This window comes from Alligator mississippiensis, chromosome 2 (assembly GCF_030867095.1).
Source record: "Alligator mississippiensis isolate rAllMis1 chromosome 2, rAllMis1, whole genome shotgun sequence".
In the NCBI taxonomy this organism is placed as follows: domain Eukaryota; kingdom Metazoa; phylum Chordata; order Crocodylia; family Alligatoridae; genus Alligator; species Alligator mississippiensis.
The window spans coordinates 51,612,005-51,628,593 of NC_081825.1; the positions used below are offsets into that span (position 1 = coordinate 51,612,005).

Genomic DNA, 16,589 nt, shown 5'->3' on the forward strand with positions numbered 1-16,589 from the left:
TTAGAAGCCAGTCTAACCTCTGAGGTTCTGGAAGACCTGAACACTTATTTCCAGCTGGCGTTCCTTTGAATTGTAACTCTGATCCAGAATCATTCTTACTCAGTGTTTGGATCCTTTTATTAAGTTTAGCAGGTCATCCAAGAGCTGTTCTACTCAATTTCAAGAAAAGGGTAGGGCAGTCTATTGTTCCCAGAGTTAGCACAGTCAGGTGTCACCCTCTCTGGCAAGGACTAAGATGAGGCAGAATACTTACCAAGCTGTTCTCTTATCTCCTGGAAGCAAGTTCACGTTCCAGATGGGTTCCTTTGAAGCCTCAGCACTGGAGGTTCAATGGTTAGGCAGAGCATTGCCTGAAACCACAGTCTTTATTTATCTTGTTATGTTTAACCTTTGTGATGTTAACTCGTTATGCCTTTATGGTGCAGAGATTCCAGCTCAGATGTTCTTTGTACAGAGTATGTCTTGTCTGATATTAGATGTGCTTATGCTTTGGTACTGCTCACTAATACTATAATGGCATCAATGAGTTCTGCTCAAATTCTGGAGCATTTAAGGTAACTCGGAGATATCAGATTAACTTTCCCTCATAGCGGGGTGGGGAGTGTACTTTTCCTTTTTACTCTTGTGGACAGAGAGAGAAATCACCTCACTTATCTACTGTACTGACATGGTAGGGACCTAACTAAGATTTATCCTTGCAAAAACAAGGTTTAGAGACTTACAGGGGAATATTTGCATGCTCTGAATCTCTGTCTCAAGTCCTTAATCTTTCACTGTACAATTTGGCTTAATTAAATTTGGCCTCAGAAACTTTCACTGTTTGCCTGGGTTCTTCCTTCCCCCACAAGTATAATAGTCCATTTCTACACAATATTACAGGTGTAGTCAGGAGTTTCAGTGATAGCCACATGGCTAGAACTAGCAGGAGCAAGGTGGTAGGAAAGAATGTCTGCAGAAACTGGTAGACCAGTTCCAACAGCCCTATTCCCTTCTTCCTCCTACCTCCCATTTCCAGCCAACTGAATGACTTATGAATTTTCCAAAGCTTTTTATGTTTGCATAGCAAGCAGATTAGAGATACCAGTGGAGGTAGTGATAGGAAAATCCCATGAACTCTTGGACACTCTGTACTACTTCACACTGGATAGGTTTGCCATGTTCTTTTGTGAGGGGCTGCTGGAACTGTCTTAAACTTGTATGTAGTAGGGTTGCAGTGCTCTTGTAGCCATAATGACTTGGGAAATGCATTCCCTGCAGCTGTAGAGGTGGCTTCAGTTCCTAAGTAGTTCTGCGCATGCCCACCATTGGAACCTTAGCAGCCCACAGGGAAAAGCAACGCTACAGTTGGTCCAGTAAAAGTTTATTGGAATCCCTTGATTCTCTCATTAAAACCCATGGCAGATGCTTGCATCTGTAGCACGTGTGCCTTAGGAAGCAGATTGTGGCTACAAAGTTCCTGATGTGGGACTTTGCTATTGGTACATGCATTCAGTTTTGGAATCACTGGGTTGTGGCTGTGGCAGTAGTGAATGAAAGGTCCAAATAGCAAGAGCCTAGAAAGAAAAATTCACTTTTAGGTATCTGGTCATATGTCTACATATGCTTAATATTATCTCAAATATTTGCAGGATTAGATCCTAGGAAAGGAAATAAAAAACAAAGAAAAATGCTTTTAGTGAAATAGAATTAAACGTTCTGATAAAACTTGTTTTGTTTTTGTTTTTGCAGAGACAGTGGGATTGTGATTTGTCAGCCTTCGTACCATCAATAGGAAAAATGCCAAGTTCCAAAAGTAGCTCAGTGCCTTCAAATAATGATATTAAAAGTGATGTTTCAAACCTGAGTGAACTGACAGTTTCAAATGAGAGGGAGTTTGCCGAAAACAGTACAACAAGCCTGACTGAAAAGACTGGCTATTGTGACTCTGTATACAGAAATGCAGCTAATATTTTCCAACGCATTCATAATGAAAAGCCTCAGGATAGAATATTGATAAGTTATGGTAATGAACCAGTACCAGCCCTGCCCATCTTCAGAGATGAATATTCCCAGCGTGCATCTTACGAACTGGCTTTCAGCGCTCTAAAGTGTAAGTAAAACTTTCCCTAAATTGCTCACAGAAGTTATGTAGCACAGAAAGCATGGAACAACTAGAAAGAAGTTTTTAGCTCTTTGGGGTAGAGAGAAGAACATTCCTGCAGCTTTAAAGAGGGCAGTTCAGCTCTTGCCTCACCTTGTGGACTGCTGAAGTTCCATTGGTAGGCATTGTGATAGTTTGGGCAGTAGAATCTGTGGACTCCCTGGTCTTACGGTTCACCACTGACCATCTGCCTCTGAATGCCTACGATCTTACCTGCCACAACTGTATGGAATAATTGGTATAGGCCCTCAGTCCAGGCAGGATGGCATCTCCTCTGGGTGCTTCACATTACCGTATCTTCATAGACAGGCTTGCTAACGTAGTAAGGAGGGCTTTAAACTAGGTTTGCTGGGAGATTGAGACTAAGACCTGAGGTAAGTGGGGAAGCAGGTGACCTGGAGGAAGCACAAGCAGGAGGGGACAATGGGAGGCCTTCTCATTCTTCCTGAGAAAATAAGGCAATCAGCTGGTTATCTCGGGTGTTTTGTACAGGCATGCACAGAGCCTGGGAAACAAGCAGGAAGAATTGGAAGTCCTCACACAGTCACAGAACTATGCCATGATTGGAATAACAGAGACTTCAGTGGGATAGGTCGAATGACTGGAGCACTGTCATGGATGGGTAAAAACTGTTCAGGAAGCACAGGCAGTGGAGAAGAAGAGGAGGAGCTGCTCTTTATCTAGTTAAAGGGCTGTATGGTTGCTCAGAGCTCCAGTATGAAGTGGTAGATAGGCCTGTTGAAAGTCTCTAGGTTAAGGTTAGAGGGGAGAGCAACAAGGGTGATATCGTGGTGGTTGTGGACTATAGGCCACCAGATCAGGAGGATGAGGTGGAAGAGGCTGTCTTCAAACAGCTGGCAGAAGTTTCCAGATCACAGGCCTTGGCTCTCATGGGGAACTTCAATTGCCCTGACATCTGCTGAGAGGGCAATGCAACAGTGCACAGACAATCCAGGAAGTTTTTGAAGAGTGCTGGGGACAGCTTCCTGGTAGGTGTTGGAGAGGACAACTAGGGGTCATGCTTTTCTTGATCTGCTGCTCACAAACATGGAAGAATTGGTGGGGAATGTAGTAGTAGATGGCAGCTTGGGCAGCACCGACCACAAAATGATTGAGTTCAGGTTCCTGAGGAAAGGAAGGAAGGAGAGCAGCAAAATAAGGACCTGTGCATACATGCGACTTTCATGTAATTATGAAACTAAGCATTTATATTTTACCATGTGTATTGGATTTCTTATATATCAGCTGAACTGGAATTATAATCCTCTGTTTTTTCCATGGATGTGTTTCTTTTGGATCAGGTCTGAAGACAGCTCCATTGAGCTATTACTTTTGCACTTAAATTTGTACTTTAAAAAATCTTACAACATTGTTTAAATTTTAATAACTTTCTAACCCAGCAGTTTTTCAGTGCTCAGATGTAGTTACTTGTGAATTTTATTTATATTTTTAGAATCCTGTAGATTTTTATGTATTTCTTTTGCAGATCAAGATCTTCTTGAGAACATATTGATAGATAGCTGCTTCTACCCATGTCAGTCAATTGTAAGTAATGCATTTGTGAGATGATAATAGACCACTTTACAAAAAAGTTTGACACACATCTAGTGCCTTATTTTTCTGAAACATCCCGAAGTGCTTCTATTGTTTTATGTTATATAGATCTCTGCAGTTTTTGACCCTGTATTTCACTGTGATAAGCTTTCAGCTGGTGTGTGTGTTGGGGTGGAAAGGAGGAGGGTGAATGATAAGTGTGTGTTCAAATGCCTGTGAAAAAAGTAACTCACTTATACTGATAAAAGAGTTGTATATGCTGCCCATTTGTAGCCATGCTTTAGGGCTATTTTAAGGATTTTGACAAGCCAGCTTAATGTTAAAAGAATAGTTGTAATGAAGTGTTATGAGAAACTTCTAAAGCTCATCATTCTAACTTTATGTTGATTTAGTCCATATAGCATCAAGCAGCACTGTGCTTCTTCACCGGATATGCTCCCTCTCTACATGTTCAGGTAAAGGTATGATTGGATCTAATACATGATCCACACAATTGTGTTTTCTGCCATGTTACACATGCATGGCAGGAGGCGCGATTGTGGGATCACACATCGGATCCAATTGTGCTATATTACTGGTGCAGGGGGAGCCCTGCACTGGCAAGAAGCAGGCTCCCAGTTATGGGGGAAACATGCAGCTGAAGCCGAGGCCCCGGAGCTGATGGGGCTCTCAGCCCCGGCTGCAAGTGAGGCGCAGCTAGGGTTGAGAGCCCCATCAGATACGGGGCTCTTGGTCCTGACTGCATGTGACAAGCCAAACTGAGAGCTCTGTGTGGGCTGGGGGTTTTACTCACTCCTCTCTCTCCCCACCCCTGCCTCCTTCCCCCCAGCTTCTGATCACAGCAGCTGTAATCCTTGGGGCTCAGGGTTTTTGCACTAGGCAAGGTTTACCCCTGAGGCTGGGAACCCAGTCAGTCAATAGGGCTCTTGGCCCCAGGGGAGACCCTGCTACACATGCAAATTAAACCTTGATAGCAACTAGATATAAAGTTAGCACACACTTTTTGTGGTCTAACTTTATAGCTGGTTGGATCTTTTTATTGTGTGATAGATACATTGCATGTGTAGTTGGTCTCATTTAATTGCATAATATTTGTAATGTGTAGAGGGGGCCATTGTGCTCATGTTATTGGTCCTTGTGTTATACTTTAATACTGCTTCTAGATGGGTGCATATTAATCAAACACTGTTTTATAGCTTATAGACACCTTTTCCAAAATATATTTATCAATATACTGTCAAGTTGTCATTTCTTTCTTAATCCATGTTGGATTCAAATTATTATCAAAGGCTGCAGTGTCTCATTGCTAATCCTTGGTAAAAATCCTAAGGTATCCATCACGCACACATGTTTCAAGTCAATAGCTCTTTAGCTGTAAACTGCAATTCACAGGTCATAATTTCTGACATTGTAAGCTGATGACCAAGCAAGAAGTTATGATTTAGACTTAATAGGAGAAATCTTGGAATCCTAGTTTCTATCATAACTTAAATTTATAATATTACTTTGTCTTCGTAGCTATGTCATGAAGCAGTATATTCATATATTATATAGTAAAAGCTGTGTTGACCGGCATTTTACTAACCAGAATACTCTATTAACTGGAATTTCCAATATCCCCCAATACAAATCTTCACTTTAGCAACAGGAATCTTTGCGGAGTCTGTTTAGCATGCGCATCAAGTATTTCTGTTGTTTACATTAGTTAGGGATCTGCACGGGCTGCTGCTATGGGATGGGGCAGGGCCAGGGCCGGGCTGTGCCCAGCAGGGGTGGCTGCACTGTGCTCCTGTCTTCCTTGATAGGTATAACTCTCAGTTAACCAGAATTTTTAGATAACTGGTATCCCCTTTACCCCCCTCATGCTGGATAACAAAGCTTTTACTGTAGCTTATTAACTGCATTGCACTCTGCTAATGTCTATCTTGCAGCTGGCTTAGCAAAAATGTACTTTCGTTAAGCACTGTGAACTACCTAATAACTTGTGATTTAGAAACCTGATTGACCAGTGCTTCTGAGATGGGGCTGAAAATGAAACATGGCTTTTTTAGCCCTTTTTTTATAGCATACACCAGAAGAAATAAACAACTTCCTTGCAGAGCATGCTGCATTACTAAACTCTGCTTCCACTTATCTAGTTTTAATTTTATATTTAAAAAAACAAGCTAAATGATACGTGGGAACTGCCAAAAGTACAAATGGACACTAAATTAAGGGAATCTGTTTAGAGTTACACCTCTCATAGGCCTTTGAAAAGAACATTCTGATTATGTACATACTTCCTAAGCTGCATTTTGGAGTGAAACTACCACAGGATGGCATTTGCAAAGAACTGGGACCACTGACCAATTTTAACTGCCAGCCATTGTGTCTTATGACTAAGACAAGAGGATAGGAAACCTGTCAACATTAGCAGTGGAAGATTTGGAGAATAATTTATTTTTTATGGTAACTGTTTCAAAGATCAAGTTTCTCAGAAAATCAGTCTCAACTGGCATGCTCAAATTTTCAAAAGTGGTCACTAAATAGGACCTGAAAGTTTTGAATATGCAAGATTTCTCTTGCTTTGGTTGGCATTTTGTGTTTAGCATCTCTGTCTACCAGATGGGGCAGGGTGCAGGGGGTATGGGCAAAGCCATCCCTAGGGATGCACTGGGCCTGGTGGGTGGGGGGTGATGAGCGGCTGGAGGAGTGGCCAGAGCCAGTGGGGGGGCGGAGGGGGTGGCGAGGGGCCGGAGGAGCTACGCATTTCCACAAATGTAATCGTAATTTCTGAAAACGTTGGCTTTAATCTGTTCTGCTTTTTCAAATTTACAGATGAAATATTGAGTTAGTAGCTTGTAAAGTACTTAAAGCCTCTCAGCTGGAATTATCTAAATAAGTGTGGAGTGGTATAAATTAAATGCATTACAAGTAACTTGGCCATCAAGATTTTTTGTATGGTGTTTAAGAAGAGTATCCAGAGCTTGGTTGTGATGAAAGTCAGAAAAAGCAAAGTGGGCAAATTGAGATTACGATATCTTTACTGTCTGTGTATTTATGATATGCCAGTCATAAGAATGAGTCCTATCTGATGTTTCTCCTTCTCTCTTGTTTTTTTTTTCCTTAGAAATAAAAGATCATCCCTTTCATTTCCTTTTGCTTACAAATTTTATTTAAAAAATTAAAATATAAAATATTTTCTCCAGACAAAATAGAATTTAACAGAGAAAGGGAAAAAAAAACTTCTATTTCTTCACTTGTACTTAAGAGGATGATCTCTTTACAAACTCTCTCAGCAAGCTAGACAGTTCTCCTTTCATCCATTCCTCTGAAAAGAGAGATATCCTTACTCTAAGTAGTCAACATTTACTGAACCTAGATTTAGCTTAAATTTTGTTAGATTGGTATTTTCATAATGTCACACTTTTCTTAAGTTGGTCCTTTCCAAAGACCTTTATTAATGCTTTTTTGTGCTCAAATTTATAAGAAAACTTTTCCCTCCTACTGTCATCCTGCTTCCCTTATGACCGAAGTATTTCTAATTGTCCTTAGAGGTGCACATTATTGTTTGTCTTCACTATTTATGAACTGAACTATTAAAAATAAAAAAATGACTAGTTCCTCATTTGGCTTTTGCTTTAAATTAGGTGGTTGCTAATACTAAAATCTAACATCATGTTAAAATGGGTAAATCATTAAATAAATACAGAAGTTAATTGATTTTTAAGAAGTAACATCTGCTTGAGTGATAATTGAAAGTGTATAAAATGTGTGATTTATGGACATTTATTTTCCTCTGTCTCTTTACCTTCCCCTTGCAGCGCATGCCCCTATGCATTTTTAATCCCTCCTTCTCAGAAAATATCAAAAGCTGTAGTATGTTTTGAATATTGCCTTTTTAAAATTTTCTCTTTTTTTTTATATGTATATTTAAATTAAGAGACCTTTTCCTCTTTGCTGTGGGATCTTTTTTTACAATATCTCAAGTTATTTAAAGTTCTAAGGGCTTTACCTACCTGAACTGTAAAATAATCTGAGAATGATGAGACTAATTGAATTCATTCAAATTATTCAAGTGCCTCAAGCAGTCTTATGATCTGATTTAATTAATAAGTGAGCAAAAGGAGCTAAAGGATTTTTATTTATTCTATTGTAAAAATTACTCACTTTTTCAGATTGTTTTAGTATTGATAATGTTATCTGTAATTTTGGATTAAAACTGGAGTTCTTTCAGAAACCCTAACTTTTCATTCTTAATGCTGGTATTAAATAAATTAATTCTACTGTTTATAGAAGCAAGGATAGTATTTGGGTTAAGACAGCAGCTTATACACATGGCTTTGAACACGTTTAGTTAAATGTCTTCAGTGTCGTCTGAATATATAATTTATCATCCTGGAAAGATGAGTTCCCTCTGTCTAGGTCTAAATCAATGAGTTCCTCATTGACTTAGACCTAGATCCACAAAAGGATACATATGATGAAGCTCACTTTTTGCCATGTCTAGCATTTAGGTGTTTGGCTTTCAGAATAGACTTGATCGGCTCAAACTGAGAAGTTAGGAATGGGATTCATATTGCCAGCAGGTGGCTTCCCAGTTAGCATAAATCAGCCATTAGGAAATGCTGAAACCCTGCCTCTGCAGATAGAGGTGCACCAGTACATAGCTCCATATCATATTGGTACCGATAAAATAAAAATTAACATTATTGGCAGTTGCCTTTTTTGACTGATGTGGCTGGTAAGATCACTGATAAATGCTGGTCCAGCAGCTTGGAGAGCAGCGTCCAGCTGGTAAGTCTCTTGGAGGTCTGGGGGGGAGAGGCATATTGAGGCTCACATGGTGAAAGAGGGATTAGGGCAGGGGCAGGCACTGCTCAGCTGGGGCGGGGTGAGGCAAGGGATCATGGTTCATCTGGGGGGCCACAGGGAGGGGAAGGGGGCAGCTCCCGCTTCTGTGTGCACTCCCAGGGGAGGCCTGGGCGGCATGTGACTCCCAGACCTGTGCGCGGGGCAAGGGTGGGCTGTCACTGCAGGCTGGGACTGGGGGCAGCGCCAGGCTCTTCCCTGGCCTAACCCCCCCACCAGGCTGTGCTTGAGGTGCGTGGTGGTGGCACTGGGTGTGTGGTCAGGGGGTTATGGTGAATTTTGAGGTGGCTGTAAGCCGCCCCTGCCCACCTCAAGTGCAGCCCCGGCCCAACCCACCCTCCAGGAAGAGCCTGGTGCTGTCTCCAGCCTGCAGCAGCAGCCTGCCCTTGCCCTGCCCACAGATCCACGGGGCACATGCCCCCTCACGCCTCCCCTATGGGTGCACACAGTGGCAGGAGCCCCCCTGCCCCCCCTATGCCTCCCGGACAAGCCACTCGGGGCTCCATCCTGTGCTCAGCTCTGGCTGGGCAGCGTTCTGTGCTAGGCTTTGGCTGGGCAGTGCCTGCCTCAGCCCTTGCCCCACTCCCTCCCTCTCTGCAGGGGCCTCGATATACTGCCTCTCCCCTTCCTCCCAACAGACTTACTAGCTGGACGCTGCTCTCCAAACTGCTGGGCTTGCATATTGGCAATCAGATTGGTATCAGCTGATATAGCTTGTTAATAATCAGTCATTGGTATCAGTCCAAAACATCTTTATTAGTGTACCCCTATCTGCAGAGTTTAGGTACTTGTGAAAACTCCCTCAGATTGAAGGCAGTGAACCTGGGTTTTACATTTACTGAACAAATGCTCTAATCTAGAGTAGACTGTCTCATAGTAAAAGCTACTTAAGATGTCTGTGTGCAAAGCAGACAGCCTTTTATTCATTTTCTTTTCAATACTTAACATACCATTTAAACTGATTTGAAACATGCTTACAAATTTATGCTGGAAAAGCACTTGTTTTGCTTTCCATACTTCATTATTGGTCCTCACTTTGTTACTCAGTGACCTTGCTCTAATAACAGCCTTGAAATTGACAGAACCTAGTCAGTTTTAGTGCTACAAATAGCACAGCATTGACAGTGGCTGAGATGGATTACAAGGATTAATGGACCATTGCATATATTGGGCACTTTTCTCATAGCCACATATAGCAGCCTCATTTGGCATAAATTGTATATATACTGTAGTGTCCTCCATCTTGAATGATTGTAACTGTGGTTGCTGTGAGGTCAGTGTTCTTATTTATTCTTTTTTTTAAAGTCATTTCAAACTTCATGTGTTCTATACAATTTAAAAATGCTAAGCCTTACTTATTTATACACCACTGGAAATTTTAAGGCTTACTGGAGCTCCAAAATTATCAGAAATCAATATAATATCTGCAATCTGTTACAAGTTATAACGCTTATCTGGGCTTGAATATTATTGATTGACTATAAAACAGATCCTCTAAAGTGGTTTTTTGAACTGGAAAATCTAAGTATTTTTTAATGTAACACTTTAAAGCTTTTATTGGGCCATGTGGATGAATAGGAAGACCATTCTTTTACATCTGCCATCTACTGCAAAAGAGAAAAATTGTTTGAAGAGTGGGGAAAAAAGCAAAGCATTTTGCTTTTTTACCTTGGAGAATTGAAATCCATAGATGGTTTGATAAAGATAAGTTTAATAAAGCTGATTCTTTTATTGATTAGAAACCAGACAAATAATTTTAGAAGTATTTACCTAATTTTTCTTTATAGTCAAAAAAACTCTCCTATACTTACACTGTTTCTTTGAAAGGAATGATTTAGGCAGACTTATTTGACTATGGTTCCACTGAAGTCAGTCTCTGTGTGAATGTAAGGTTCTGTGAAAGTGATTCTCTTTGCAAGTTTGGGATCTGATTTTCAGTTTCTTTATGTGCCTATTTTACTCTTGCAGTCAGATGAATTGACTAGTTTAGTTGTTGTCATGCTGTATGACTTCCAAGATCGAAAGTTCCAAGCCCGACAGATTTCTGATGAAGAGGAGCCAATAGCTGAAGTCCGAGAAGTAGAGCATTATCTATACAGGTATATGTAAGATTAAAAGCTGTGCTAATATATATCAAGATATATGAAGAGTTTCGTAACCACTGATAATAGGAGTGCACTGATGGAGATTTTGGAGGCTGGTACCGATAGCTGATATTTAAGGAGGCATAGTAGCAGATACTGATCCAATATCTGATATAGCTGCCTCCAGGTGATGAGTCCGGTGTGGTGGAAGGGGAGGTGGAGGGAAGGGGTGTGTGGAGACAGATCAAGGAACCCCTTGGTGAAAGAGGGGGCAGGGGCAGGCACTGCGCAGCTGGGGTGGAGGGTGGCACGGGACGGTGTTGAACGCCCCTCCTCCACCCAACTGCCAGAAGCAGCTGGGGTTGCACTGGGCGGTGGGCGGTAGGGCAGGGCTGGGATTAGAGCTGTGGTGAAATTTGGGGTGACCGCAGCCTCCTCCCAGTGCATCCGGATCCCCCTCTGAGCCCAGCCCCCAACAAAAGCCCCGCAGAGCGCTGGCTCCGGCTCCATCCTGCAGCTGCAGCCCACCCTGCTCCATGCAGATCTGGGGCCACACACCCCTCTGCCCCTGCCCTCCCAGGGTGCAAGCAGCAGCAGGAGCTGCCCCCACCCCACCAGCCGCGGCTCCATCATGCATCACTCCCTGCCCTGGCTGAGCAGTGACTGCCCCTGCCCACTCCCTCCCTCATTGCGGGAGGCGTTGATCTGTCCCTCCACGCCCCTTCCCTCCCCTTTCCAATTTACCAGCTGGAGGCAGCTCTCCATGCTGCCGGCTCTGCTCTGTGCTGCATTGCGGCTACGTGCAACACGGGTATTTATCGGCCCCATTGGGCCGATATCTGCTATAGATAATTTTCTTTATATTGGTACTGATCCGATGTTGGACCGATATATCAGTGCACCTCTAAATGATAGCATTTCCAGTTGTGAGTATGTTTAAAAATGCCCATTCTGATATAATTTGCTGACTTCTTAAAATAATAATTTAGTTTGAAAGAAGCTTCTAGTTTCCTAAAGAAGAGGAAACCCGTACCTAATTAAAATCACATGCTAATGGTAGAATACTTAAAAAAAAAAAAAAAAAAAAGAGAAGTAAGTTAATATATTTTTGCTTTAATCCAGTGGAAAAATTTATGAATATTATCACACTGAAGCCAACAACATGAAGAAATATCACCTCAGTATTCAGTAAACAGGTTAATTTAGATCTGCGATGGGCAAAATACGTCTCGCAGACCAGATCTGGCCCTCGAGGGATTTTTTTCTGGGCAGCTGCAGGTCCCCCAGTAGTGCCAATTAGGCAAGTCTTACAATAAAAATAGCAGAACATAAAATAAAAACCTTTAAAATAGTGCTAACATAATTCCCTCTTCAGTCTTTTCTTTTAAGTAAAGCGCATTGGTCTTGCTATCAGCCTCCATGGTTAATGAAGATAAACCAGGTCAGGTACCCCTCTGAATGACACTGAGTGATGCATATTAGCACACATGGTTGAACAGATGTCACTTAAGTTAATCTTGCTCCCTCCTCAGCCTAATTTATGGGGCCTTATGCTCTGGGGCTGTGGGTAAGGAAGACAAGGACTCTTATCTTCCCACTTCACTAGACCACAGATCAAAAGTGAAACTGCTTCACAGCTGCAGTAGCACTTGTGTGACTTGTATGCATGGCCATGGTACACATTTGCAAATAAACTGCAAGACCTCTGTGCTTGCTTCCAACACTGTGTGCTGTAATAATTAAGCACTCCTGCACAGCATAACTTCCTGGTATTCTTTGTGGGTCCAACTTTCTGGGAAAAGGTGAATGAGTGTCATTAACCAGTGAAAATAGGATTACCTGTTTTGTGGGGGGGGTTCCATTTAAAAATGTAGGGATTTCTACAAACTCACTATGAAAAGTTCGTACTAGAAAGGAACAGATAACAGTAAGAAAAGGTTATAAACTGCTTGGCTTAACTGCTTAGAAAACATTTAATAACAATATTTATGTGCATTCTCTCAACTTTGAGGGCTCCTTTTTCCTGTTTCCAAAGAAACTCCATTGCCATGTGTACATCTGTTGCATGTGCCCTTTCTGTTGCATTTAAAACTAACCTCTAATGTAAAAGTTTGAAATAGAAGCTATGACAGGCTAGTGGTTTCATTCTATTCCATATTAGAGTCACCACTTCTTGAACGTCTCTTCATGCTGTCAGGACTCCCTGTCCCATTCATTTGGGCATGTCACTTAGTGCAAAATCCAAATTGTTCTCTTAGCTGCCACCATGGTTGGATTCAAGTGAAGCGGGGGAAGGCACCATCCCCTTTGGGCGTGTGGTCAATGTGCAGTTAGCAATTTGAGCTCACCAGCTTGTTAGTGCAGCTACCAGCAGAGGCCAGGGAGTACACATTGCTACCCTTCCCACCTTTCACCTTGGCTGCTGCCATTTTCCAGGGCAGGGGAAAAGGGAAGCATTTATCTTTCTGGGTTTTGGAGCTGCACCAGTGCAGCGGTATCAGAGAGCTTAAGGAACTCACTGAGCATGTGCTGCACAGCCAAAGGGGTGTGGTGGCTACAGTCCCCCACTGTGGCTGCCTCCAATTTTAGTGTTGCAGTTCTAAAAAATATGAGGCCTGACCACAGGAAGACTATTCATAGGAACACAGTTATGTGTCTAGATTTCCTATATAGTCAGCAGGGAGAGCTGGTTGCCTCCAAAAGACAACTGTGAGACCCAATACCAGGGAGCTGCTTAGAAACAGCCAAGGAGAAACACTTAAGCATAGAAGTGTCTGAGCTCTTCTAGCCTAGGTGCTAGAGCAAAAAGTACTCTTCAGGCATCTCTCTAACCTGGGGATTTAGAGCACTAAAAGTGGTAGTATCTTATTGCAGTAGTTCCTTGACCAATTACTGAGGCCCCTTTCGTTCCACAAGTTGTATAGTATTGGCCCAAAGATAATAGTAACTAAAACCAGACTAGAGGGGGATACCACAAAGAGGGAGAAAAGCAGGTACAAATGAGAAAAATACTAGACACTATACAAAGCAGAGAAAAAATTAAGATGCCTTTTTGAAAAGTGCATTAGTCTTGCCAGTGCATTTAACAAATGGGCAATGAAGGCCAATGTCACTGGCATAACGGAGGCTGGTGTGATCACTACTTTGTGTAAATGACTAACTGTGAAGGTCCTTAAAGATAGTTTCAAGCTTCACAAATTAGGCCGTTCCACCTATTTTAAACACCAACATGAGATTGGCCAGGCTTTCAAAATATGCTGTGTGCTAGGCTCGAAGTTTCTCGACCCCATTTTGTGGGCTTGAATATATCCATGGTCCCATTGCACCTACTACATTTGTTTCTCCCTTTGGTGGAGCTCATTTGCTTTGCTGGGCTCCATTCCTTTTATGCACGATCTTTTGGTTCCACAGGTCACATTGCAAGGAAGAAATACCGATATTCTTCCAGATACCATACATTCATAGCATTAATATATGAAGTATCACCTTTTATATTCTCACATCATTTGAACCAGAAAGTTATCAGTTTTGATATTTAAACGATCATGGTTGGGCATTGATTAGCATAGTATTTCTCCATTTGACATTCTTCTCAAATTTAAAGGAGCATGTTTCAAAGGTTGGTTGCACTCAATATACATTTTCATCATTCATTCTCTTCTTGACCACGTGTTTTGTGAATCGGAAATGGTGAAATTTTGGAGAAAAAGCTAGAAGAACCAAAAAGTCCTAAAGATGCATGGTCACATCTCTGTGCAACAGTTTTGAAAATGTTAAGGTACTTGAATTAGGAACTGCCCTGTACTGTTTGCACAGTACATAGTGTAGTGGGATCCATGTTTCACTGTAATATTACAATGATGTTTGGAAGTTAATGTTGCATAATAGCAAGCTAAAATGAAAAATCTTGATAAAGCTATTATTTTATATTTGTAGTTTTAAAACTAAATTGGCTGCTGCACTGGCAAGATGTCGAATTAAACATGATGCTCTTTCAATTGAACATATTCTACCAGAAACTATACGGAAACAGGAACAAAGGGCTTCTGCTTTACCTTTGTATGCTTGGATAAATGCTCTTAAAATCAGGTGAGAGATATAAAGTTAATATTAATGTGTTAATTGTAGATTTTATGTATTAAACTATAATCTTTATTTCTGCTAATTTATTTTGAAGTGTGCATAGTTCAGGATTGCCTTCAAAGGCATAAACTTCTTGTAATACACATGTAAGCTTCATACTTCCTTCAGTTTTTACTTAGGAGTGTTACAACTAACACCAGTTCGTACTGTAACTGAAAGAGGCTAAAAGAAAAACACAGCTTTTGTATTTTTTTTGGTTTACTTAGTTCAGTGGTTCTCAACTGGGTGCCCTGATATCCCCTCAATAGTATCATAATACAGATGTTGTGGTGGCCAAGTAAAAGTGCTCCAAGCACAGGGCTGTGGCGCACACATGCTTCTCCCACAGTAGTGTTTTCTGATAACCAGGGATCTGGGTTTTCTGTTTGCTTCAGAAGAATATGGATTTTCTCTTTTAATGGAGAAAAACACAGATTTTCTCTTAAAGGAGAAAATCATGGCTTTCCCCTTTTTAGGAGAAAAATGTGGGAAACCATGGGTTTCCTTTTGCAAGCTGGCTGAGTTCCAGCCTGCAAGGGGCTGCTTGGGCTTGGGGGGAGTGAGAGGAGGGCAATCCATTGGCAGGGGGCACGCACAAGCATGTGACAGCCAAGCAGCTCCCTCCAGGTAAGTCTATGAGGTGGAGAGGGCCACAAGCCATGTGTTGGTCGGGGGGAAGGGGCACAGACCATGCATTAAGGGTGAGGGACGAGAGTCACCAGCAATGCGGCAGAAGGGGGCATGTGGCCCCCCCCACCCGAGATTTTGTGTGTCCAGAGCAGGGCATGAGGCTGCAGCCAGGCCAGATCAGCTCTGGACAGGAGCTGCCTCTGTGGCCATAGCTGCCAAAGTGAGGTGCCCCTGCCTGCCCAGCAGTAGCAGGGGGCACAATTCTGCACTGTTGCCACTGGCACTTCTTCACCTCATGATTGTGTTGCCACTGGATTTATGACCCAGATACTGTGTGCCGGGCAGACCCAAACCCTCAGATTGACCATGACCTCTCCATTCGATAATAGGCTAATTTTATTGATGCACAGTAATAACAGATAAGAATAATGCAAACAATTTTATATCTACCAGTCCAAGAGCTGTCATCGGAGTCAAGGTATGTCTGGTCAGTACATGAACTGCACTCTGAGGTTCTCTCTTGAATGTCAGATACCAACAGCCTGGAGGTCAGAGGCCGAGGCCTGCTCCCCCAAGTGGGGTGGGTGAGATGGGCTGGTGGTATGTCCTCTGTCCATAGAGGCCTTGGGTCCCCGAGGGGCCCCTTTGCTGCTCTGAAATCCCTCCTTTTGTATCCTTTCTCTCCTTCTGATGACTCTTTGTCTTTGGGCATCACTGATTGGTTTACCTGTGGTCTTCATGCTGTCCATGTTCTGTCCTGTCGGCATATTCCTTTCTTTCACAAACCCATCACATGTACACATCCTAATTTGGTTCTTTCCGGGTCTTCTTCTAATTTGGTGCGTTCCTCCAAAACCAGAAATCTCAAGGGCTCTGCAGCTGAGCACTGACCTGGTGCCACCTTATCTCATGTTATGGAACAATGTGGTATATGTCTTTAATGTCCCTCTCCTTGCTGCTTGCCTGTCAGATACAGTGAGCCTTGAGGAAACTCACAAAACAGGCTTTTTAGAAATCAGTGAACCCTTGCCATTGCCCTGGACCATTGTTCTAATACATATCTACTTTACCTACAAGCCTATTCCCAAAAGCAAACCTCTAAATACCATTTTCTAGCCATTAGGTGGCGTGGCACTCCAACACCACGTCCTGTCTGCTGGGCTGCAAAGGCAGCCCCTGCCCAGAGCTGATCTGGCTCGGGTATAACC

General features: G+C 42.3%; 1 protein-coding gene across 6 annotated transcripts in view; it reads left to right on the forward strand.

Moving 5' to 3' along the window:
• Positions 1-16,589, forward strand: part of NSUN7 (NOP2/Sun RNA methyltransferase family member 7) — a 70,306-nt gene that overhangs the window by 32,917 nt on the left and 20,800 nt on the right. For all 6 annotated transcript variants that reach the window (XM_059721663.1, XM_059721665.1, XM_059721662.1 and 3 more), the window contains 4 exons: positions 1,729-2,089; positions 3,627-3,685; positions 10,514-10,644; positions 14,566-14,718. In XM_059721663.1, the coding sequence (XP_059577646.1) occupies positions 1,777-2,089; positions 3,627-3,685; positions 10,514-10,644; positions 14,566-14,718 (656 nt within the window). In that variant the 5' untranslated portion in view covers positions 1,729-1,776. The remainder of the gene's footprint in view (positions 1-1,728; positions 2,090-3,626; positions 3,686-10,513; positions 10,645-14,565; positions 14,719-16,589) is intronic.